This window comes from Drosophila bipectinata, chromosome 3R, assembly GCF_030179905.1.
Source record: "Drosophila bipectinata strain 14024-0381.07 chromosome 3R, DbipHiC1v2, whole genome shotgun sequence".
Taxonomy (NCBI): Eukaryota; Metazoa; Arthropoda; class Insecta; order Diptera; family Drosophilidae; genus Drosophila; species Drosophila bipectinata.
The window spans coordinates 13,898,121-13,924,856 of NC_091739.1; the positions used below are offsets into that span (position 1 = coordinate 13,898,121).

A 26,736-nucleotide genomic window follows, 5' to 3' on the forward strand; every position below is an offset into this window, starting at 1 on the left:
CATTTTCGGCATCAGATTATGTTTCTGACCAATTTACAAGAGTTTATGGTAATTAATTTGATTTCCATTAGAATGTCCTTTTGACAAAAGAAGACTTAGCAAGTCATTAGGAGTTATTATGGAATACTGTACGGCAACATTTATTCTTATCCTTTGAGGCAATAATCTTATTACTTGGAAGCTGAAGAGCTTCTCCTGGCCAAGTCCTCCTTCCTAAGATTTAGACGCGAATCCTTGAGCAACGAGGCCTTGACCGTTTCGTACTTCTTCTGGGACTCCTCATGGGTTAGGGTCAGGCGCTGTTGCACCATCCGCTTATTGAGCTCCAAGTTCTTGGATTGCTGAACCAGACGCTTATAGTCATAATTGTCGAACTGATTCTCGAATTTGTTGAGAAACCGATTGAGTGACTTGGACTCGGAGGTAAGCTATAGAAAAGAAGAAAGCACTCTATGAACAAACAACAAACTTTCAAAGAAAATAATATAACAAACATACATCTTCGTAGTGACGCTGCAGATTATTTAGCAAGCTCACGAACCGGGTCCTCAAATCATTGAGACAGGAATTGTAGACCAGTAAGGATTGTTCCGGGGTGAGTTCATCCTGGTCCTTATAAGGCACCAAATACGGAGCCAAGAAGTCGGCTGGCTTGCTGGCGATTTCCTTCTTGAGTTCCTCCTCCTCCTCAAACTAAAAAAGATATATGTTAAGACATATTGAAAAATTGAGAATAAAAGTAGTTCCAACCTGTTTCATTCGAATAGCTCTGGCCGCTCCATTTCTCAGCGGATCAAATATGCTAAACTTGAGCTTAGGATCAGCTTTTTCAGTCTTACGCAAGTCGAAGATATTGTTGATGTCCTCGTTGATTTTTTCAAAATTCTTCCTCAACTGATCCTCGTAGGCGAGTTGGTCGCGCAGCAATTTGTATAGCTCCAGATTAGTGCGTGTAGGATCTAGGGGATTTGCCTGCCAAGGATTAAACTATTAATTTCCAGAAAGTGGTCTCAAAAACTACATCTAATCCCTGTACCTTGTATATTTTTGTTAGCTTCTCGTCATAAACAAGTTCCTTGCCGTAATCCGGTCGAGGGGGCTTTGTGAACTCCACAGTGGTGGCTGTAAGTGCTCCAAAAGTATAATGAAACTTTAAGATAATTTTATTTTGTTGAAACAGAAATATGCGAGTTGCAATATCAGTGGTTCCCACATCATGAGCACTGGCTTTGTGGAATTTCTCAGTAACTTTCTGTAACAAAAGGGGGTTTTCTCATCATTTAGCTTCAGGAATAATTTAATTAATTTACTTTAAGGATATGTTTGGAACTAAAGTCGAATTCCTTGTACCAGCATTTGTCACAACGACCTTTGTAGTGGAGGACCAAGCTCTCTGGATTGACAACCATCAAGTCCAGGGAGTCGATCCGGGAACCAGAATAGAAGTACACATGTCGTGTTTTCATGGGATCCGAGAAGTACTCCATAGCTGCGGTAGGAAATGTTTTATAAAGTATTATAGTAACTTATCTTACTTACATTTTAAACTGTCGTTGCGGCCCTTGATGAATATTTCCTCAAAATGATCGGTGGCATAGGTATACTTTACATGCCTCATTAGGTCCGCACGATTTTCGTAATACTCATACCGGACTTTGGGATCCGTGCACTCGTCATTGTTGTAAATGGTCAGTTGCATCACCTTGCCGTCCCGCTGGGAATACGGAGAGAATCTCTCGTGGATGGCCCCCTTGTACTGGATCTTCTTCTCGGAGCTGGGGAACCTTTGCTCGTAGTCGGCCAATCCGATGTGGAGGCGTTCCACCCAGGAGCCGATGCAATCCAGATGCTTCTCCTCGTAAATGTCTCGGTCCTCTTCGGTTATGTTCTCGTCGGAGGCGACTTTGTAGACTCGCATCTCCGGTGGTTCCCCCGGGAGCATGTGCTCCCAATCATTGGTCTCCCTCAGATCCCAGCGCAGATCCCCGACTCTTTGGTGCTTCTGCTTGTTGACATAGTAGTTGTATTGATTCCATACACTGTCTATGAGGATGTACTGCTTACACCCCGTCTCGCATATGAAGCCCGTGGAAGGCTCAATGAACATGGCCGTGGGAGGAGCCTCCACGACATCGCCATTTACGTCCGTGTAGGTGGTCTTGGGCTTCACACTCCAAGGTGCATTGTTGATGATCACCACCCAGGCATGGCTGCGCCGGTAATGATGCCGATCCACGGCCAGCAGCTCAAGATCCTTTTTAGGAAAAACCGAAATCCTAATCTGCGTTTCAAGCAAACAAGTGCATGCTTACCTCCATTTGCTTCCTGATAATTTCGTCCTGCACCCGTTTCTCTGCGGCATCCTTCAGCCTGTGCACCTCGGCCATATCCTCCTCGAGATGACTCGACAGATCGGGTAATCCGCGCAGCTTATACTTCTGACCCTGCTTTTCGACGGGCGGCGGCATCTCCTCGGCCTCGACCTCGACGATCGGGTAGGGATACGGAATGGCTAGCTGGTCGTTGACAACGACCTCCTCCCGGGCCACCCCGGACACCACCAAGGCGGGGTGTCCTGCCCCCGTTAGCATGCTGACCAAAAGGGTGGCCATTTCGTATGAGTTCCCCCTCCGTCTTCGCAACAAAGTATCGGGTGAAATCAGGCGAGTTGGCTGTAAAATGGATTTGAAATGATAAACTGCCTAGAGTCCTTAAAAAGTTGTATCCTTGAATAGCCAATCACTGGCATTCAATTGCTCTACATTTTGTTAATAGGTGCCTTTAAATAAATATGTATAGAGGAATAATTATAAACCGGGCTCAGGAAACAGCAAGGAAGTTTCCAGGAAATTTGGCACAATCTATTGCGCAGCACGAGACAAAGAGGATATCTTGAACCACCTTTTCGAATCGTTTACCTGCCTGGAGAAAATTGATGTTTACCTTAACTACATATATATGCCAATATATATATGGGCCTGTAAACACAGCAGGAGTCAAGAATCGAGGAGGTTAAGTTTTACAACCTCTGGAAAGTTATATCCGTTTCAGCGGGAAGTTAACAACAAGGGCGAGGTGTGAAATGTATCCTTGAGAACCTGCTGGACTTGATCGATCCTCTCGATCTCAAAATATGTATATTTAAAAACAGATTTTATCTTAAAAACGATCTGAAAAATCGGTCTATTCGTATCTCTCCAAGGACCCCTTAACTTAACTTATATCCGCTTATTTTTATGCATTTGCGATTTGCGGATGTCATTCAGTGGGACAAGGACAATCAGCGGTCTGTTTGTGTTGCATCGCTCAAACGGGAAAGGACGACCACTCCCATTTAATCTGCCTCGGGTTGTCCTTTGTCAACGCCGATTGTCCAGATTGCTGTTACCTGCACACGGCATCTGCAACTTGGCCCGTAGGTGGCTGCACGACCCCGTGCCATTCATCTTCGTTCCTGTTCCGCGAAGACTTAGGAGACAATCCCTCCAGGATTGCCAGGAATTCTGTGCATGTGCTGCGACTGAGCCGCGTCCTGTGTGGAACTGTGAAGCGTAGCGAAACGGCCATTAACGCGGGAAACGCTCACAATTATCGTAGGCCTGATCCTGAATCTCACTTTCGGGCTGGAAGACTGTTGCAACAGAGCAAAGGGGCAAGGAGGCAGGGGCAGGACAACCAGGAGCAGTTCAAAAATCAAAAAATAAACATAGATTTGTTTTTCTTCCAAAAACTATAAGAGGAAGTGTTGAATTTCAATAATGGATATATGTTTTTCTACTGACTTTAAGTCCTTTCAGTTCTGAGGTAAGGATTATCTGAGGTCTAATAATCTAGATTCTAGAAAGATAATGAATAAGTGTACTGATATTTTAGAAAAAAGGTACTATTAAGTATTTGAAACTAATTTTAACAAACTTTAATTTTTTAAACATTTATTGAGAAAGTATTAGCTCCTTTTGATTAGCTAATTTGTGTCCCTTTCAATTAGAATTTTAATCGTTTCCCTGCCAAACACTGATAATATTGAATACAAATTCTTTGGAAGTGAGAGGCAAACAGGATTTCAGCGATGCGGAGGTCCTGCACCTTTCGTTTTCCACCCTGCACGAGTACGCCCCGTCGCTTCGAAGAAGGCCATTAAAATGCAAAATCGCCGTGTGAAGCCATAAGAATCACAATGAGGCCCGGAGTCATCGGTTATCAGCGGGGAGAAGCGGAAAGGTATGCATGCACACATAGTAGTGAATTGTGAACTCCGGGAAGGAGGAGTTCGAGGTCAGAAACACACTCGCTGCTGGCTGCAATCGATTAGTCAGCGAAAACCAGTCACTCAGTCAGTCAGCGGCCTCTAATTGAATTCGATTCATGCCGTCCCCTTACCTGGCCAGCGGATTGGGTTCCTCCTGCCTCCTGCCCCTGGACCTACTCCTCCTCCTGGAGTCGCGAATACCGCTTTCCCGCTCTGCCGCCCCTGCCGCTCTGACGCTCCGACGCTATCACTGCGGTCGCGCGTAATAAGAAACGCTTCAAGGTTATTCGAACGTGTTAAATTAGGATCGGGCCTCCTGGTTAAGCGACAGTGGCAACAATGGAGGAGCGAACATGACCAAAACAAAAGGGTCGTCGAATGCACAGCACAGCGAGAATGGAGCAACGGGCGCCCGGTTGCTCGAGCCGGGGTCTTGGCTCAAATTACAGCCATGCATTGGGCATTGTTTGGGCTGAGATGGACGACTGTGTGATACCCGGTAATAATTAAACACTTATTCTTATTATTTATAATAGAGAGAAAAATGAATGGAATAAAAAATGTATTGATTGTTCAACTGATTTGATCCAAAGTGTTGTCCCTGAGATACTTTACGATTGTGGGGCCTAAAATAGTCTAACAAAGTTATATAGCTCTTGAAATCCTACTATAGGTTACCCAAACCCAGTATACCCCTCTTCCAGCCCAAGAAACAATGGGTACTAAAACGACAACGTCCATCGAAAGGAAGAAGTACAAAAAAGCGAGAAAAATAAAACTGCGCCAAAAGCGGCGAAAAATTGCGAAAAAAAAGGGTGGCAAGTAACAGAGTCTGCCGAGACAGAATCACTTTCAGTTGCCACCCTGCTGAATGGCTGCCACCGCTCGCGGGTCACAACTCAAAACAATGCGGCACACACAGAAAAGGGCTCAAGAAGACGGGGTTGGCAGACTGGTGGACTGGCGGGCAGGACTGACAGCCTTCCCTCGTTGACACAATGCAGCGGCTCCCGTCCTCCCCCTCGCGACACGGCCTCCAGGCTGCCACCCAGTGCGGCGACATCCCTTCGTTAAACTAACCTGGGGGCGAAGGACTCACTTGGGAGGCGGCACATCGCTTATCGGGATGCATAATGAGCCGCTGCCATCTTTTTCATAAGAGCGCTGAAACAAAGCGGTGAAATTCAGCGTGATTCCTTCGGTTCAGCCGCAGAGTCCTTCTTACAGGACATACTGAGCATGTGTGGGTATGTGTGTGCGTGTGTGTGTGTGTGGGTGTCTTCAGGAAATCCCAAGCCGGGGCTTTTGCGGGCCGGCATGTGTAAGTTTTTAAATGAGCACACACGATGAAAATCAGCGACTTAACCCCTTTATGATAATGTACTGCACGGAAGTGTTATTGTCCTGGGGACAAAAGGACACACGGCGTCAACACTAGCGGCCATAATACGCGCAATGTCTCCACCTCCATCTCCGTCTTTGCTCATAAGATTTTCCGGCTATACCCCTAATGTTGGCCGAAAACCCAAAGACCCAACCGCTCACTATTTGCGCGTCTTTCTTAATATTGCACCCTGGATGTACGTGGATGTCTATAGCGTCTTTCACGGAGCCGGGGATTTTATTATTTGCCTGCCTTCCGCGACCCTGCCTTCCGTGTTCCGAGCTGCGAGTCCCTTGGCCCATAAAAGTCCCCCCGGCCAATAGACGCTCTTAAAAACGGCCAAGATTAAGATATAAACACGCGAAATTAAGACATTTGATTCCCTCCTTTTCAGCTCGAGAATAATGCTTTGGGTTGGCTGGGATTCTCATATGTAGTTTCAACCGTGGAGAGTGGTGGCTTATTAATATAGGCCACGGTTTATTAGCCTAGTTTCGTGGGTGGTTAATTGAATGCCTTGAGCATCGGAATTTCAATCCTTTTTGGAAATCGTTTCATGGAGAAAGAGGTATGGTAAGCTTTACTAAACTGAAATAATATATAAAATAAAGGGTAATTATCTGAAAACGTAAGAAAAGAGAAGAACATACCATATCTTTAAATTAAAAATTCCTATACTCCAATATCAATAGAGTCCCTTGAGTACTTGTACTCACATTTCTTGCATTTTTAACCAAGAATATCTGAATAATTAGAAACATACATAGAACATAATGCCATCTTAATAAATAATGGCCCATCGCATGGGTTAAATTTCAGACCTAAACTTTCCGGCCATTCTTATTCAATATCGCGCTGTCTGAGCCAAGAGCGAGTATGTATACAATGATGATGGTTTTAAACTCCGCCGTTGTCTTTAGGATACAAAACCCTGGACAGCCGGTGGACACGGGCCAGTAAAGTGGAAATGTGACCGAGTGGTGGGGTGGATGGGCGTATGGGCAGCACATGGGGAGACGCCACCAAGCGCCCCGGCAAATGCGGCATCCTAACGACGGCATCCGCACAACTTACAATCACAGATTCGATCCAAGTCACATGGCGTTGCCCACAGCGAGGATAAATGCGACGGACAGACGACGTCGCTAAGAAGGGTGGCGGGGGGCGGGGGGCTGGGATATAAGGATGTGGGGATGGTGATGGAGGAGGAGGGGCGGAATGCCCAGGACCCGGGCATCGAGTGATGTGACGGGGGTCGCGAATCCAGACAGATGCGGACACTGATGCGAGGACTCGGACACAAAGTCGATGTGTGTTTGGTTTTGGTCTGCTTTTGAGCAAAGGAAAACGCCATTCCGTCGCGGGCAAGGCGAGTAAGTGGAGTCGACGAGTCCTGCAGTCGACAATGGCAGACGGTGTAGATGTAGATGCTACGTGGGGCACTCGAAAAAACCTATAATCTATTCAATTGTTGGAATTGAATAATTTCCGTCTACCCTGCCTAGCTGATGGATGGAGAAATTCTAAACTTTGGCATGGTCTGCAAGTCCTTCTGAATGAAAGGATTCATTATTGTTTTCTCTCAGTGTAACTGGTCAAATCTCGATGGTCGCGCAATGGCCGTGTCAGCGACAGCGAAATTGGCGTCTAGTTTATTGTAGCCACGAAGGCTGTTGCTGGAGCACCTTTGGCGGAGGGAAGTTGCGGATGCGGTGGCTTTCGAGAAGGGGTGTCCTTCGGGCATGGGCTAGTGGGGGTTGCGGATGTCCTGCGACTTAAAGCCAGCAATGGCATGGTAAACAGCATCTATTTCGTGGCCATTTGGACATGGGAATGGGCCGGGGAAGGGAAAGCCCACGTCATCAGCTTGCCGCGCGGCATTCGCTCGCCTGTCTGACCATATATGGCCAAGTCCTGCATCCTGAGTCCAGGACGTGAAGTCTCGCCGTCGCCGTTACCGTGGCAGTCGCCTCCACTGCCGCCACTGCCCCTGCCAGTTGTCCGTCAGGGAGACGGCTTTCTTTTGTGAAAGGGTTGGAACCGCGCCGCCGTTGTCGTTGCCTTTCCTGCCATCGAATCTAAGGGAATCGAGGACATGGACGAGAACGAGAACGCGCAGTTTGCATTTTGCAGTTTGGGGCCCGGATCCCTTGGCTTGGGCTCTGGCTAGGGCTCTGGTTTGGGGCATGGGTGTTTCGCCTGTGGCACTTGGCCCGATCTCGAGTGAATTGCTCTCGAGTCGAAGGAAATCGATATGCGCATAGTTGGCGGGGAAAGGCGAAAGACGAGTAGCTGGAAGACATCTTGGCGCATTTTCAGTTCAGTTCTTTTTTTTTGCCTTCGTACCCTCCTTTTAGTTTTAGATAGATTTTGTTAGAGGTTTTAAATAAATATATATTTAATTTATTAATAATATAAGAAATAAGTAAACATATATAAAATCAACAAATATAACTAAAATTCTTTAAAAACTATTATAAACAAAAGGACAACCTTACGGTCACCAGAGAAGGATGGGGTGAACTTCTTAAAAAACAAAGGTCATGCTGCTCCTGAAAGAGTATACCATTTTCGACCTTAAAATAACCCAAGAGAACCTGCTTCCCTTCTTATTTTCGCTAACGCAGTGTCACTCCTGCTTTCTGTCACCAATGTCGAAAGACGACAAGGTTCGCAATTGCGATTGCAAAACTGACCAAGCAACACGACACGCCATTCTACGTCGCTGGAACTCCGCGAGACCCGTGCACTCAACCGGAAGCGACGGCGTTTTCATCCCCCTCGTGGTAGGAAGGCACATCGCTGCCGGTATCGTATTTGGTTTCCCCATACGACCTCCTCCGACTTACTTCAAGACCGAAATTTTGGCTCAGACTAAAATGAAAAGATGATGAGAACCAAAAGTACAAAAAAATTTCTCAGATTAAAGACCCTTCTGACCTTTGGATTTGTAATAGATTGTTTATATAAAAATGGTTTCTAAATTTATTGACAGATGGGGGAGAGTACGCCTTTCTGTCTGGAAAAATTAATGAACATCTGTTGACCATTTAAGTGCCCGACCTAATTGTTTTTCGCGCAGAGTATTAGCCTCAATCCAATAATCGTTAATAGATATTGCCAACTTCCGGTTCAACTTCCTTTGACTTCCATGATTCTTAGCCTTGCACTCAACACGTGCATAAAATCGCGTTTTATCGCTTTCCGTTGCCATCGCCTCCTTAACTTTTCTTGGTAGTATGTCCTGGCATTCCTACGTCAAAGGACATCACTCTTGAGTTTACAGCGTCAGCGCATATCGCCATCATTTAACCGCATTGTGACGTCAATACCACGTGACACTTAAGGTTAGAGGGTATGTCCTTTTTGTCTACTAAAGGGTATTGTATATTTCTTAGAAATATATCAGTGGGGAGGGTATATATTGAAGACCAAGCTTTGAAATATTTGTTTGTTAAGTAATAGGTATTCATTAGTCTAGTTGGATAGCCCAAGTTCTGCGTTTTTTTGCTTTTCTACTGCACTGCAGGGAATGTCGAACACGTCTGAAAGAAGGACTTCAAAAACCAGCCTATTGAAGGGGTGACAAGAAACCTTTTCTGTTCGCGACAAAGGATATACAAGTTAACACTTACATATCTGTTTGATATTTCAATTTATTTTTGAGAAACCTACAAATTAGAATTCAAATATTCCAATGACCTGTTTATTATTTCAGACGAGGCAAACGTAAAAAAAAAAATAAAAGTAATTACTATTCAGAGGCACAGGAAAAAGCCACATGAAAAGCCAGACAAACTTTTCCTTTTATCCTTGCGAAAGGTTTTTTGTTTAAAATAAGAAAAAGAATGCCGGCAAGAAAAGAGCAAAAAACTGTGCCAAACAAATTGTGGGATTTTATTTCAGTTTCTTTTATTTTTTGTCCAGCAAGTGTCCCAAAGTGAAATCGAACTTGATGGCCGAGGATTTTTAAGGTCAAGCCTGGCTGAGAGGATCAGGATCTACTACTACAAGGTATATTTGAAACTTGCATCTTGAGCCAGAAAAGGACTTGCCTGGATCGCAAGAAGTTTTGTGTATGTGGGTGTGTGTCCTTTTGGGATGTGCTGGAATTTGCACTTACACATTTTCGCTGCATAAGCACATATATATGCATATATAAATAAGTATGTATGTGTATTTGTGCATCCTGAGAAGAAAATTCGCATTTATATATGCTGGGTGGCATACACATGACTGTGTTTTCGGACCTATAGCAATTAGCAACTGATTGAACCTGTACATAAGCTGTGAGCTAGCACAAGCAATAGCCAAAGCTATAGCTATAGCCACGGCAAGAGTAAGAGCCAAAGCCATAGCCATGGCTATAACTATGGCCCGTATCTAACGTCGTCCATCTTAGGTGCAAAGAATATCTTAACAAAGCTCTGCCGAGTACATAAGATGCGGACGGACCAAGGATACGAGAAAAAGTGCATGTGTCTGCGTTATTTGCATGTGGCTCGCACTCGACTGATTCTGATTCTCCTGCCAGGATACGAAAAGTGGGCAGTGGTCGGTCGGTGGGTCGGTCGGCTGAAGGAGGTGTATTCATATATGTGTTTTTGTGGCTGTAGCTCTATATCCTTGTATGAGTGTGTGTGTGTGTGTGTGCGAGGATTTCTTGCCTTGCTCTTGCTCTTCCACTTGCTGCATATAGTTTAATTTTGAAAAGGATTCGACTGCCGTTGCTAGAGCTGTGGCAATAGGACGTCCCGCTCGCACCGCCACTCACTTGGCCAGGATATATCGTTCGCTCTCGCTCGCTCGTTCTCTACTTCCGCAGCAGGACACTGCAGATGCGGTGGAGGCGAGTCCGTAAGTGGCCAGTAGTTGATGGTCGAAAATGCTGCGTCTGGCTGTCCCAGTTGTCCTGGCCGTCCTCAACGTCCAGGCTGTCCTGGCTGCCAGGCTCCATCCACGGGCTACCTCTTCAATTGTTTCAATTTTCCTGCTCGCTGGAAAACTCGGAGACGAAGGCGGTCAGAGCAGCCAGTGCGGCCTGCATTTGGCTTAGATTGGAAGGACAAATTCCAGCCTGGCCAGTTTTGCCTTCTTCTTACGCGGCATCCTAGCATCGCACTCACACACTCGTCCTCACACGCACACAGGACTCACAGGTATGCTGACAAAAGAGCTAAAACTGGCCAGGAGAAAGGAGTAAGTCGGGGTTGGGTGGGAAGGCGCATTAAAACAAAGGAGCTACGAGCTGGAATATGCAAATCATAGGAACATGGCAGCAGCAGCAGCAGCAGCAGTGGCAGGAGCCGCAGGAGCAGCAATGACCGGCCAACATGCATGGCACAAAATAGAATACAATCCTAGGGGTAGGACGAAGGCAGGGCTGGGTGCCGACGACCAAAGGGTCTTCGATGGACAAACTGAACTGGGTCCAAACAACTTGCGAGAGCTGCGGTTTTGTCTGCTCAAATCGCCTTAGCTTAGACAAAACTGCAGATAATGGGCAAGGGCCGGGGCGGCGGAATGGCCATGTTAGATGCCAAGTTAGGTAGCAAGGAGCTCGCAGGATGAGCAGGGTGTCTTGCAGGACGGCCCAGGTCAGCACGAGCGGCGGACAATGGATTAGGTTGTCTCCGAGCGCTGCTGCAAGTACTGATCCGCAAAACAATTCCAAAATCTATACATATCTGGGAAATACAAAATCAGGTGGATTGAAATATATAGTTTCTTATCTACAGGAAGGTTACAGGTTTCTATCTACCCTTGGGGTAGCCTATTTGGTAATAAAAGAATTGTTTAAGATTGGCTAAAATAGGGGTTTTGGGATCTATGTTAATTGATATATTTTTATATTAAATGCTTTGAAAAATTCATAAAATATCGGATTACAATTAAACATGATTATAATAATTAATTTTATTATGATTTAATTTTAAATCGAATCCAGAATATTTGTTTATAATATTATATACCATCAAGTTTTGTGGATTTTGAGAACAGAAATCTATTATATTTTGAAATGACCTATTATCCTATATGACCTACTTTGAAACATTTTGAGTTAAGAGGTTTCTTTTAAACAAAAACGCCTTAAAACTTATATGGAACCAAACCAATATTCAATTATAAAATATTTTAAATATTTATTTATTCAAAAATTAAAATATTTTCATTAAAAATCAAATACATATTCAAGAACTAAATAATCTACCAGTTTGTTGATATTTATTTAGTTGAAGGCAAGGTGCAAAGAACTAGTTTTAAAGATGTATATTCAAAATAGGATCCTTGTATATTAAGGAGCTAGGAGCAAGGAAAACTCGAGCTGGCACGCACGGTTGGAACCGCACGGAAAACCCATGTACACATACACATACCCATACGCACACACATTTATCTTTTTAGAAGGCAAACTGAAAATTTTGTTTTAGGAACAGTTATACAAAGACAATGTCAGAGGATGCAGATTCCCTGGTCCATGGGTGGGTGGGTGTCCTGAAAATCAAACGCACACGTCTTCTAGCATATGTACACACACGAACAAACACACAGACACACACACGCATACATATATCAAACACAAGCACACATTTATTCCGGGGGTGACCAGCGTCCAGCCCAGTGCGCCTTCATCTTTCAATTCACGCGAAAATTTCCTTCGCCATCCAGAGGTGTGACATGAGGGGTTGAGTGGGGGACCGGGGCGGTGCGGTGCAGAGATGGTGGGCGGATGGGTGGACGGCAGGCTGGCTGGACGACGGTGACAACGACGCGAACTGGCCGGGGAGAAAGTGAATTGAGTTTAGTCGAGGACGACGAATTCGTAATTGTACACACACACGCAGCAACATTAAGGATTCGCACACACACACACACATGTACGTAGAAGGAGGAGGAGGAGGGGGGGTGAAGATTTTTGGTCCTGAGGGTGATGGGCAGTGGGTGGTTGGGCGAAAGGCAGTTGGTCGAAAGGCAGCTGGCAAGGAGCTGCAGATATGAGAGAAAGTCCGGCGGCCAAAGAGAGAACGAACGAAAATGGAAAATGTTGCCTTGGTGGACACAAAGGACAATGGACAATCGGTCGGACGGGTTGGGTTGCTATTGCTATTGCCAAAAGGGAGATGGGTGGTGTGGGGCGTCGGGCGTTGGTAAGGGGGGGGGGGGGGGGGTGCTGTGTTGGGCAGCCGATGAAAATCTGAAGTATATACCCACAAATACACACGCACTCACACACATACACTGGCAGTGTGGCAGGAGGCGCGTGTGTATCGCCACAAAGCAACAACTCTAAATTTTCGCAGCAGCAAAATTTACGCTAAAGATGCTGATGTGCCTGCGAATGCTAAGAAGAATGTGCGTCTGTGTGCGTGTATTGCGTACGTGTGCGTGTGCGTGTGTTTGTCCGAATATCCTTGCGAGCAGTTGTATGCGAGTATGTGTGATGAAATGAAGCGACCCGGGCAGGCTGCTTGGCTTTTTAGTGGCAAGGATATGTTTCTTGCCAATTCGGCCCCATGCCGGCCATCTGTAGTCCTAGCCAGAGTCCAGGACCTGGTCCTGGAGTCCTGTGTTATTGTTGCTCCTTGTTGTTGTGTATACGCCTCTTTATATATGTATGTATATGTATTTGTATATTTGTTGCTGTGCGTGTGCGTTTGGACATGGATTCAAAAACCTTTCTTAGCGATTTCCCGAAAGGCAGCGCTGGCGACACTGCTGCTGTCTTTTTCGTTGCTATTAGATGTTGTTGTTGTTGGTTGGTGTTATTGTTTTTGTTGTTATTATGGTCAGATGGTCAGAAACCGCCTTCGTTGCCCGGACACAATGGATACAGCTAGATAGTGTATGGCTGTAAGAGTATGTGTACTCTGCGCAAATATTTTGCATAGCAACTACAATGTCTACGACCTCAAAATGCCTATGTCCCATGTCCATGTTATATAAGATCATAATCTCCGGGATATCCGCGCCGACATTTCGATGCAGCCGAAATACACTTGTCAGGACTTATAGCACTAGCCTTTATAAATTGGGAATTTATCAGAAATTAATTTTGTATTTGTAGAGGTTTTTAGAATTCTAGAGATTAAAGAATAATTTTTTTTTTTGAGGAATTACCAGCCTTGACGTTTTATTAAACTGGCTATGAATATTGGAGGATATACGTTAAGAATCATGTAAAGAAGTTATAGTATTTTGTAAGGTAAATTTCTTAATCTTACCAAACAGGTTTCTTTGGGAATCTTTAGGTCTTTTAAAATACATAGGTTCTTTGAAGAATATACACTTAAGTCTTAATATATTACCCATTATAAGTTATATTATTTCTTAAGCTAGTTAAAGCTACTAATCATGATATCTGAGTAATAAAAGCATCATTCCCCATGAAGACAAATGCAAATTGTTTCATTTTGATTGACACCTCTTTTCCCAACTTGATATTTGCATATTTTCGCAACCTGGCCGATTGACGTATTGAGTATTTCGCCAGTGACGGTTATTAGCCATGGCAATTTACCTGAAAGAGCCGACTGAAGACTGAAGAAACCACCACCGGCAGCAAGACCCGATCCTAAGTCGGCCGAAGAATACCAGTTTCTTCGACTTGGAAGATCACGCTCCAGCGAAATGAGAAGAGCACGGATTCGCCTTGTTTTGAAGTGGTCGGTTGGGATGAATGGGGGACCGTCCTGCCACCCTCTCCCCCTGAAGGCAGCTAAAGCCCGAACGCCAGCACGAAAGCTGCTCAGCTGTCGAGCTTGTCTCTCGCTCTCGGAGGAATCCCCCTGGCTCTCTTAATAAGCGGATTTGGACTCTCTGAACGCCTCCTTGGGCTCTCGGGTGGCTCACCGAGTGGGCGCGAAAGAGAGACAAGGCCACATAAACTGTGATGAAGGCATGTATCAAAACAAAGCGAGAAAAACTGGCCGCAGCAATAACAATAAAAACGGAAAATGCAGCACATGACAGCGGGAAATCTAAAGATAAACAGAATTATCAGCGGCGATAACATAATCCTGCCCCCTCCGGCGAAAAGTAGGCAAGGATTTGTGCAACCGGTTCGAGGTGCCTATTTTGATGGAGGGAGGACGAAGAACGAATGGAAGGCGGGGGTGAAGACGACTATGAAGGAGGTCCTTAACACAAATGCGTTTTTGGGTTTTTGCAGGTCCTTAGAAACACACACACTCATATGCGTACGTGGGCGCAAGAAAAGAGGCCCAAAAGGATGTGCGTCTCTCGAAAAGCCTAGCACGAGGATTGCGTCGTCTTCGTTGCACATCTGTATGTGTGTGTGCGAGTGGACAGTGGCCTGTGGTTGGGCCGGCCAAAAGTTGCGAAATGGCCAAAACGAAAGCCAAAACGAAAAGCAAAGCCAAAGCGAGACGACTTCTCCTTCGCCGCCGTCTTGTCTTGGCCCGTTATTAATCATTGTACATTTGGCTGTCAACCGAAAAGGCCGCGAATTCGGCAGCAGCAACAGTCTCCGGGTGAAAGCGAGAAAGGACGAACGCGAGCGAAAGAGAGCGAAAGAGCGTATCCTGGCGTAAGAGTAGGAGCGAGAGCGAGAGAGTGCGAGAGCGAACACTACACGCACACCTACGGCCACGTAAATTGAAGCGAAAAAGAAACAAGAAGTCCACTACGACGACGACGACAACGACAACTACAACTACACCGGACTGACCAACACACCACCATTTCGCACGTGTTTGGGTGCATGTGTGTGTGTGTGTGAGTGTGCGAGAGGCGCGTATTTCGTGGACGTGCGACTTTAAATTTCCCGCTGCTGACGACGTCGTCGCCGCCGCCGCCGTCGTCGTCGTCCTCGAAGTCGCCGTGCGGAAATTCGCCGCGCTAAAATCAAAATTCAGCCAAGTCGAGCTCACGACGGCCGCGTAGTTTGTCGCCGCACGCTCGCCGCTCAGGTTCGCACAATCAATTCGTCCCATCCGCCGACGAGCGCGCATCGCTTGTCCTGCCGCATGTCCTTCTGCCGCTGCCGCTAAAAATTCGCACACGCTCCGATCCGTAATAGCGGTGGTAAACAGCCTCGCGCAGGAAGTGTTTGATTGCTCCACAGAGCACTCCGTGCTTTGTGCCTGTGCTTGCCCCCGAGAACGATTTATTATTATCATCTCACCGGTCATCGGTTTAATATCAAAACAATAACATTCCGCAAGCCACATGTGAATTAAATGTGAACAGAATACGTTTCGTTGGACAAATCAAAACAAAAGCCAAAAATCAATAGCTGTGCTATTGAGACTCATCGAATCATCCATTAGACATTAGCCGCCTTCCCCAGAAGGCCCAAATCATATTTTTCTCCCTGACGTTTCATAAAAAGGTTTGTATAACTTACATATTGTGATTAATTGTGATTATTTTCATTATTGTGATATTTAATTTTAACGCATTTCTAAATGAGTCCTACAAAAATAAGAACATTTATAAATACCTTAAAAAAAGTGTAATTTTAAAAATCTTTCACACCCGGTGTTTTTTGAAACGATTGAAGAAATATGCCAAGAATTTGTTTACTAGTTATTTTACAATGAACAACTAAAAAAAGCATATCTATGTATGTGTATTTAGTAAAGATAGGCTTCTAAAGGCTTTCTAAAACATACATAACAGGTCTTTTAATTGATGAAGATGAGTAATTTGTACCCTCCACAAGAAAAGTTATTTAAATGATAGTACCAACATGTTAATCTATAGTTTAACTTATTTAAAAGTGTCAACCGTTATAAGTTTTGCTTTAAAAGTTATGTTTTTCTTGCATTTATATATCGCTCAGAACTAATCATTACTTTTACAACCGAAACTCATGTTTTATGCATTTGATTAACCATTATTCCAAAATAATTATTATAATTCTAACTAATTATAATTTCTTTACGTTCAGATCCTAAATACTCATATAATATTATCGGATTCTAAAGTATGGTACAATTCCTTAAATCTACATAGAATATGTTAGCGATATTCAATAGTTTTCATAGAGAAATTTTACTTAATTATTTTAATTTGATGAGCATTTTAAATAGATTCCCTTAGGACGCTCTTATTCCATATCCCCCTGAAGTATGCAACATTTTTTTTTCGTAACCGATGCATTCTGCAAACTCGGCAAAAGTAATGTTTAAGGATCATGGAATAGTCCTTATATGTTTCCAACACTTTTCTAAAGATCACAAATAAGATTTTAGATATCAGAAAAATTTATTTTTACAGGTAACAAGACAGGTTTTGCTTTTGTTTTAACTTGAAAAATAAACTTATCATTCTCATAAGGTACAAGTAAAGTTTGAATCGAAAATTTTGTATCAAAAATCATTGTAAAATGAATATAATAGTGTTCTTAAAAATGAATGTAGAGTAATGTTCCTTAGATTATTAAAATACAAAAGCTTCAATTTTTAAATATTTTAAAATAATATCAGGTTATGAAAACCAACAGGTTTCCAAGGAAGAATATTGTAAGAGGTAAACGACTCTGAAAAACATTACTAGCCTCAAAACATAAAGTAAAATGGTTTGAGAAATTAATAGAGAAAGACATGAAATATTTTTAATGATAAACATATTTTCACTTAAAGAAAACATTGCCACTTATTGCCCTAAAATTTCCATATCAGACAATGTGCCAAAATAATAAAGCAGATTATCGAATCGGAGACGAGCAGGACATCCCATGCATATTAATAGTTTCCATAATCTTAACGACTCTAAGTGTCTGGCATAACACCCCCGGAAAAGTTCATATTAGCTCCATTGAATTGTAATCAGTTGGGATTGTCCCAGTCCAGGGGCCGAAGGGAGCATTAATCGAGTTAATCATAAGCAAACACAAGCACCCATTAAAAGGTGCAATAATGCTTTAAGCATGACATAGATCATTGGTTCCAACAGGTCCAAACTTACAGAAGCAACACACATGTTTGTACACAGACATTACTAATGTGTGAACAGGAATCCCAGACACTGGAGCACACAAACACAGAAACACAATCGGGATCAGACGGAGGCAACTTTTTCTTTTATCTCCGGAGTTCTTATTTTTATTTGTTGCCTCTTTTGGTGTTTTATTTCTTTTTACATTAACACAAAACGAATGGAGCTATCAAACGCTTGCACATATTAGTGCTAGTTTCAGTCGTTGACCTCCATTTGCCAGACTTTCCTCCATCTAGCCAGCCAGCCAGCCATCCAGCCAGTGTCCTTGCCACATGCACTGCCCACTTGGCCCCTGTATCCTCTGTCTGTCTGTGAGTGAGTTCAATACGAGAAGCCAAAGAAACGAAAAAATAGTAAATACAATAAAATTATAATTGTATATAGGAAAATCAGAAGCTCTTAGCACACAGGCTCACACTGACACACACACAGACATACAGTGGCAGGACATAAAACGGACAAACCAGACGGTTGGGTATTACAAACATATAGATATGTATGGTCATTCCGGCATACTTATGTACTTGTGTAGGTGAATGTGTGTGCATGGGTAAGTGTGTCCAGACATAGACAGAAAACCCCATACCCCCTTACCCCCTCATTCTACACTCCACACCCCCCCACACACATACACACACTGACAAACTTGGTGTAATTCTTTTATATTTATTTCTTTCATCTTTTTCTGTTGTTACTAGATTTTTTACACACTTCTCACTGTCCCAGTTCGGTTCGTGAAAAGTTTAATGGCGAGCCGGCTAGGACAAGGACGGACTGGGTCCAGGACATGGTCCGGCAGTGTGCGAAAGTGAAAGTAAAAATTCTTTTGCTTTGGCTCCAGCTCCGGCTCTGGCTTTGGCTCCGAATGGCCAAAGACCTTGTAATTTTTATACAGCTGTAAAAGTTTTATTCGATATGTGTTTGGGCATTGGGTTAGAGTCGAGAGGGGTGGCAGGTTGTTTGGGTTTAGGTTTGCACCATAGTCGACACAGTTATTTGCTGCTCTATTGGTTATGAGCATCCAAGTATGTCTGCATGTGCGCCGCAGGGATTAAATATTAGGTGTTTGGCCCACCCACAGGAGAGAGTAGGGTCCTGGCCCGCTTGGGTGGCGATTACCACCTGGCTAAGTATGCATTAAGCCACAAGTTGAATGAGGTGTCAGGCGCATAAATCAATGAGCCCAATCATTCCAATAGCTTTGAATTGGGTTACTTGGACTCATCGAATTCTACCGCAATTATGGGAGCTAATTTATCAAGAATTTTAAATAATTATTCAGAATACTAATGATCTATTGTTTTGGTTTTTTTAAAAACATTGATAAATATTTCCCCTAATTATCCTATAAAACTTTTTGCTCAAGACTTGCTTCTTTAAATATTTTAAAAAATATAAGAGTAAAGGTTTCAATAAATATTTAGATTGATTAGAAATTTTAATGAAGTGTATAGCATATAGATTATCTTATTAAATACAAAATAATTTGCAAAATATAAAAAATATAGACAGCTTTATAAAGTAAAGTTAGGAAATAAATACCCCATGCTTTTAGTATTTTTTATTTTTATATAGTGCATTTATTTATTATATTTAATATTTTATCCTTTGTAAAATATAAGACATATAGCTAGCTCTATAAAGTAAAGTTAGGAAATAAATACCCCCAGATTCTACTTTACTTATTTTTAAAAAATGCCTTGACCATATTATATTGAATATTTTATCCATTTTAATATCCCCTTTGTTTAAATTACTAAAAAAAAAATATTATAATATTATAAAGACTCCCAATTATCGAAGCCAAGTATAAAAGCCATCTGAAGTGGTAGTAGAACCCGCCAAGACACTGGCATCTTGTAAATACCATTCGGCATTTCGATGGATGAATGTCCAAACAAAAGACTCCACCAGTTTGGTTGCCACTTGCTCTTGATTCGCCACTCGGCTCTCTTAGCTTCTCTTCCTCAGCGACTGCCTCTTCTCTCCGTACAGTTGTATATTCGCCAAGTCCATTCGATATATATATATAGATATGGATATATATATTTGAAGATATATGCAGAAGGAAAGAAATCATGTGTCAGTCATGCGCAAAACGTGTTTTTCATTTTAAAATTGCAGCATGGGGCGAGCTCTTTTGCATGCCTCACTTTCTGGAGAGATGGAGGCGGAGCATATTGTCGTTCGCTCAGGAGCTCTCCTGGTCAGGCCTGGTCTTCTTGCCAACAACCTGACTTGGCCCAAAGGAAGCGACTTGAGATGGGGGACCCAAAAAAGACGCGCTGCATCTACATCTGCATCTGCACCTGCAACTTGGGCTGTGCTCAGTTTTTCGGTTCAGTTTTTTGGCCATGGGCGGGGGGCAATGGGAGTGTGGCAAGTGGCAAGGCGCAACAGGCGGGCTTGGCATTGGCATGGATGCCCCGAAGTTGGGGGATGTTCTGCGTACTGCGCTGCAGCAAGGCAACGAAACAGGTAAACAAGTTATAAATTCCAGGCCGGACTCGGTCGGCAGGGTTCGTCTTCTCGGTGGAGCTCGGTGGAGCCGGAGCCGGAGCCCGACGAATGGCTTGTTCTTGTTGCTTATTCGTAGCTCGCGTTGCGCGCTGCATTTTGGAGCAGGCGCGTCGCGGCGCGAAGGCAACGCACCAATTAGCATATTCCATTGTCTCCCCCGTATACACACACAAACACACAAAATTGGGTGGCAAGCTGGGGGTTGGGGGACTTTTCATTTTTGGCATCCTCGTGCGCCGAACGAAAAGAGGCTAGAAGCAAACGGGGGCGTGCCGCAGCTCATTTGCCTGCGAAAGCTGCCGCTGTCAGAGAGCAGGAGCAAAATTTTGTCATCTGAGCACTAGAGTATCCTGGTTGCCTTGTGCGTGTGCGAAAATCCTTGTGTATATATGTTTGTATGTATTTGTATATATGCAGATAGATACACAATATAGCGCATACGCCCGGGTGTACGGCGGTTTATTTACACCGCGAGTTGTCTGTAAAACTTTAAAGCGCGCGGCGATTTTATTGGAGCCTCGTGCGAACATGCCACCTCGCCTCGCCTCCCGCCCCTTGCAGTATGCGGCACGTTGTACATGGACGCGCGCACACGGCATTCGCCATTCGTGCGGCACATATATACACCGCTATGTGGCAAGTGCTGGCGAATGAGAACGCACTGTCGAAGTAGAGATATAGCAACTGTGTCACGGTAATTAATTAACGAATCTTCCACCTCTTGTCCGACTCTTTTCAGGCGCCAAGCTGTTCGACAACGGCCTGAAGTTGGATATTTCCAGCTACCCCCACATGAACATCCGGATGGGCACCAAGGGGAAGCGCCCGCTGCGGAGCCTGACGCCCCGCGACAAGATCCACGCCATCCAGAGGATCCACGATGGCGAGTCCAAGGCCTCGGTGGCCCGGGACATCGGCGTACCGGAGTCGACGCTGCGCGGCTGGTGCAAGAACGAGGACAAGCTGCGCTTCATGTCCCGCCAGTCCACCACCGACAAGCTGTGCGCCGACGCACTCTCCGACAAGCTGGACGTGTCCGGCGGCCTGCTAGGACCTCCGGAGAAGCGTCAGCGCCTAGAGCCCAATGCCCTGCCCCTTAACTTCTCCAACAAGCTAAAGTTCGACGAGCTGGCCTTCAAGCGATCCCCCCTGAATGGACTGGACTACAGCACGGGCAAGAACTTGTCGGAGCTGAGCTACAATGGTCTGCCGGTGCCGGACTATGTGGCCTTCAACGGGGGCGTCGGCAAGGCCAAGGTCTTTGGGGCTGACATCAACCGGCCCTCGGCCGCCACCGATCCCTCTCTGAACGCCATCAGTCCGCTCTCGAGCCTGACGCATCTGTCGGGTCTCACGGGCCTCTCGCAGTCTCCGCTGGCGATCAGTTTCAACGAGCTGACCACAAACCTGAACTTGCTGGCTCAGCTGAATCCCGGCCTGGCCGCCATGTCTGGTCTCAACAGTTTCCCAGCAGCAGCCGCAGCAGCAGCGGCCTCGAGTCTAAGGAACCCCAAGACGCCGGGACAACAGCCGCCGCCCCAGCAAGCCGTTCCCTTGCAGGTCCAAAGCCAGAGCCCCCGGAGCGACAGTGGTGATCGAATGGGATCGGGGTTGTCGGTCAAGAACTGGGCCAAACAGAAACCTCCTCCAGGGGAGGCTAGTCTAAACTTAAGCATTAAGAACGAGATCAAGGCGGGGGACATCAAGAGCCCAAGTCCTTCCATAGCACCCTCCCAGATGATGACACTCTCCAATCTGGCCGAAGATCCTTTGCTGTATTGGCTGAAATCCCAGCAGACCATGTTGGGGCTAAACAGTCTATACCCGCCCACGATCCCCATGGGCGTGACCAGTCCCCCCATCAGGTCCTCTACGCCGCAGCACATGAACCAGCATGCCCAGACCCCGCCCATTCCCTCGACTCCGCTGACACCCTCCTCCACGCCATCCGGAAGTCTGGACGAGAAGAACGCGGCATGGTACAATTGGTGCAAGGCTTTCGGAGCCAGTCTGCACAACCTCAATCCCAACGCCGCCACTCTGGCTGCTCTGCAGGCTAACTCACTGCACCAGCAGGCGGCGGCTGAAGGAGGAATGGGGGGAGTGGGAGTGCCAGGATCCGGTCCAGGAGCCATCACCGATCCCAGCAACATCCTGTACTCCCATCTCACCAAAGAGACTGAGACGCCATCAGTGCGGAGCTTGTCCTCCTCCAATGAACAGAACCAGGAGGAGGCCACCGAGACCGACGTGGACAACGACGGAGAGGCGGAGGTGGAGGGGGAGACGGGTAAGCCTGAGGACCTCTCGGCCGCCGGTAAGGCTGTGATGACGCCCTCACAAAGTCCCATAGCCCATTCCCCGTCAGGCGATAGCAGAAGTCCCGAGCCGCGATCAAAAGACGCCGAACACCCCAACACTCTCAGGGCAGCTTCCAACGACTGCAAGAAAATCCTGGACAACATGCTGTTCAAGATAAGTGGCCAGGAGCCAGGATGCGAGTCGGAGAACAGCTTCCAGCATACCAACAACAACGACATGAGTGCCAGCAATAACAACAATAACAATAACTCGAATAAGACGGATGAGGAGGAGAAGGCGAAGTATCTGGACTGCACGGACGACGAGGATATCGAGGCCATTCGACACGGGGAAAAGTTCCTACAGTGGCTGGAGAACTGCAGCAATCCCCGGGTGACGGCGGTGCAACTAATGCAACTGAGGTTCCTGATCGCCGCCATCAAGTCGGGAAATGAGAGCTCCCCTGGGCTGATGGAGAAGCCATGCAACAAGAGCCTGGCAGAGCCAGAAGCCGGCGAGGAGATCAAGGACAGCAAGGACATGGCTGAAGTCGAAGAGGGTAGCGGCCGTGGCAAGAGCCGGCGTCGCAAATAGGAAAAGCCAAAGTTGGCGCCCACGCAGCCAGCCACGGATAATACCAAGGACCCCAAGGACGCAAGCCAGGGCCAGGAGCCCCCAGTTGCTCCAGAGCCGGGGCAGGAGCAGGAGGAGGATGTCGAGAAGGACGACGAGGTGGCCAGTACTGCCAAGTGCCAGGAGTACAAGCCCGCTATCTACGAGTCCTCCGCCACTCTGCTCAGCTCACTCTTCTTCCCCCCTTACGAATTTGTACACTGTGACCTCGACGATGACCCGGACGATTGCCAGATTACGGGCGAGTATCAGCAATACGACGAACTGAGTTCCAGCAGCTAGAAAGTTAGGAAGCAGTTAGAAAGTGCTCCTCTGAATTTATACCCCAAGCTGTGAACCCCCAAGCTCTCCCACTATCGTGTAAGGATAAGGATACTGGATAAGCCTGACGCTTAGCTATTCTCCATCTTTTTTCAAATCAATTCCATTGCATTGTATTGTCTTGCATTAATTAATCGTAATGAAACCGTAACGAACAAAAGTGTATATATCGATGAATCTCATCTCTCTTTGTAGCTATTATTATTATTATTAATACTTTGGAACGGAACAAGTCGCAAATGAGTCGAATCCTGTGTTTCCCTAATGCATTCTAGGACAAATGTTATAGCCTTTATTTTTTTGTTACGAAACTTTTTGAACTGTAAGGTGTGTTGCCGCAAACGAATAATGACATGCATTTGATATCAAACGTTTTTAAATTTCATAAAAATCATAACGACAATGTGCTCAACAAGAATTTTCTTAATTCGAAATTAATGCGATATTTAAATAAAGCAAAAAGAAACATTTACAAATTTAAATGTAATTTTAAATACATGTTCAATAAAAAATAATTAGATAATTTTTATGAAACTCTTGGAATTCTTGGTCTTTTTATTTTTGATGATGGGGTGAGGTTATAATGGATTAAAAAAAACAATAAATGGAGATCGTTTTATGGTTTAATCATTAAAAGTTTGGAAACTTATAGAGGTGATCTAACCTTTTTATGGAACTTTTCAGGGACTGCATAGAAGGTATGATTTTCTAAAATAAAAAAAGTGATTCGGCATTGAAGTTTGAAAAACCCAACAGTATACTTTTTAATACCTTTTAAGGTTTTTTTGACAAAGTTTTAAACTTAAAGTTAGAGGGAATAAAATTTTATGAAACAATAATCAGAGCCCTAACAAAAGAGTTATTTTCTGAGAATTAATTTATCAAGCGACTAACTTTTTTTTTTTTAATTTAAAACTAGAATGAAAATGAGTATATTCTCTTCATAGAAACAAAAATAATTTTATGAAAAACAAGCATCTTTTTAAAGAAATAATTCATTTTAGTTAATAAAACAGTAATCGGAGCCCTAACAAAGGAGTTATTTTCTAAGAATTAATTTATCAAACTAAAAACTTTTTTTTGATTTAAAACTAGAATAAAAATGAATATATTCTCTTCATGGAAATAAAAATAATGTACAAAACACAAGCATCTTTTCGCAGAATAGTTTCTAAGGTTTCTCTATGGATAAAATTCCATTTTTGTGGTTTTGGTTAATAAATTTAAATTCAGAGAATTTGCAGAAGCTTTATGAAAGGCAAACAGAAAAGTTCTTACCAAATTTATTTGATCTTCCAGTGGCTCGTACTGAATGAAATCTGCAACAAACTTGGCAATTTCCTCAATGCTGGATATGAGTTCGGGGTAAATAAACGCCGTGGGCCTGATGGTGGTGCACACGAACTTCTGCATGTTGGTCGAGCCAATTTGTTTTATTTAGAAACAAAAAATATGATAAAAACATTTAATTTAAAAGCTTATGAACTTACCTGAACTCGGCATTCGTTGGGCAAAGCCAGGACCATGGCCCGGCGTTTTGGATAGGTGAGAACCAATTGCTTGCGGAAATTCTCGGCATAGAGCAGAAGCAGTCGCTCCTTCGGCGACAGCGTATAGTATGATACTGGATAGCACTGGGGACTGTCATGGAACTCCTCAGTTGTCTCCGGAAAGGACAGATCAATCTTCCCAATGTTCAAGGCCGGCTCACCTTCGGACAAGCTGAACTCACTTTCCTCAACATCGCCCATTTCCTCCTCGAAGTATGCTTCCTCCTCCTCAAAGAAATCCGTATCCACCTGGGACTGACGTTCTTTTTCGATCTCCTTGAACTTTGCCTTATAGCGGTCCGGGTCTATGGTGGCCTCCACCTTCTTGTACTTCTGGAATATTACCTTCGGCATTTTGGCGGTGTTTTTGCTTGTTTTCCACACAATAATAAATAAAACGTTGTGTTTCTATAACAACGGTAGATAGGCAAAAAATATATATTTTCCAATTCGATCAGATGTGTCAGAAAATAAAAAAAGGGGACATTTGAAAGGAGACTGATAACATTTATTATTAGGTTTTTATACCCTTGCATAGGGCATTATAGTTTCCCATATAGGGAAAACCCACATTTTTAAGGGATCCCATCACGAAAAATGGACAAAAAATGTAAAAAATATTTGGTCTCAGGATTTAAATGCAGAATGGTGGACCTTATCGATTCGTTTCACGAAAAATGGACAAAAAATGTAAAAAATATTTGGTGTCAGGATTTTAATGCAGAATGGTGGAGAATCGATCCAGATCGATTAATCGATTAAGGTACTCCGTTTGAGAATCGGATGAGAATTGGGGAAGATATAGCAATCACTGTGAGCCATATAGAGGAAAACCCCACTTTCAAGGGATTGGGATCCCTTGAAAAATGGACAAAAAATGTAAAAAATATTTGGTGTCAGGATTTTAATGCAGAATGGTGGAGAATCGATCCAGAAATCGATTAAGATACTCCGTTTGAGAATCGGTTGAGAATCGGGGAAGATGTAGCCATCACTGTGGGCCATATAGAGGAAAACACCATTTTTAAGGGATCCCATCACGAAAAATGGACAAAAAATGTAAAAAATATTTGGTGTCAGGATTTTAATGCAGAATGGTGAAGAATCGTTCCAAAAATCGTTTAAGGTATTCCGCTTGAGAATCGAATGAGAATTGGGAAAGATATGGCCATCACTGTGGGTCATATAGGGAAAAACCCCATTTTCAAGGGACCCCATCACGAAAAATGGACAAAAAATTTTAAAAATATTTTGTCTAAGGATTTTGATGCAGAATGGTGAAGAATCGTTCCAGAAATCGTTTAAGATACTCCGTTTGAGAATCGGTTGAGAATTGGGGAAGATATAGCAATCACTGTGGGCCATATAGGGGACTATATCCCATCTTTCCTATCCGTGTTTTTGAAGATAGAAAGTTGGAAGTTCCTACAGATTCTTTTTTGGGCCATATGATACGACCTACCAAATTTCATAAGGATCGGTCGACTGTATCCTATAGCTGCCATATAACTGAACAATCGGAAACAATTTATTGTTGTTTCGGGGTCATGGGGATCTTTAATGCTTTGTACTTTTTCATAGGCCTCTTCGGCGCCTTCGTAAATAGAAACTTCAAGCGATCTACCAACATCTTGAAAATGTCTAAAAATGGGAAGGAAGGGTTGAAGACGTTTTAAAAACATTTATTAGCAAAAATTCATTAATTTCTAAATGTTTCTTCAAAACATTCCATAAGGCTGGCGCCATCTAACGTTTTATATAGGAAACACAACCAGAGAACTGCTTTACCATCATGTATTGGCACTTTATATATC

General features: G+C 44.2%; 2 protein-coding genes across 2 annotated transcripts; one reads left to right on the forward strand and one right to left on the reverse strand.

The window, feature by feature from the left end:
- lobo (lost boys) lies at nt 1-25,412 on the reverse strand. Its single transcript, XM_017248153.3, has 9 exons — nt 24,863-25,412; nt 24,651-24,779; nt 2,313-2,672; nt 1,540-2,254; nt 1,311-1,489; nt 1,037-1,252; nt 751-972; nt 499-693; nt 1-428 (listed from the first exon to the last, which is right to left on the reverse strand). The coding sequence occupies exons 1-9, from the start codon at nt 25,274-25,276 to the stop codon at nt 171-173; spliced, it is 2,688 nt and encodes an 895-aa protein (XP_017103642.3). The 5' UTR covers nt 25,277-25,412; the 3' UTR covers nt 1-170.
- Nucleotides 15,234-23,811, forward strand: dan (protein distal antenna). Its single transcript, XM_017248154.3, is given in 2 exon segments — nt 15,234-15,984; nt 20,857-23,811. A coding segment is annotated over 1 exon segment (2,424 nt). The 5' UTR covers nt 15,234-15,984; nt 20,857-20,909; the 3' UTR covers nt 23,334-23,811.
- Nucleotides 25,413-26,736: the final 1,324 nt, after the last annotated feature.

Excerpts from the sequence above, each read along its gene's own strand:
- lobo (XM_017248153.3), bottom strand. The coding sequence starts at position 25,276 with ATGCCGAAGGTAATATTCCAGAAGTACAAGAAGGTGGAGGCCACCATA. Across the intron at positions 2,673-24,650 it reads TGGAAGATCAAATAAATTTG|CCAACTCGCCTGATTTCACC; the intron begins GTAAGAACTTTT and ends TCCATTTTACAG. Across the intron at positions 694-750 it reads GAGCTATTCGAATGAAACAG|TTTGAGGAGGAGGAGGAACT; the intron begins GTTGGAACTACT and ends TATCTTTTTTAG.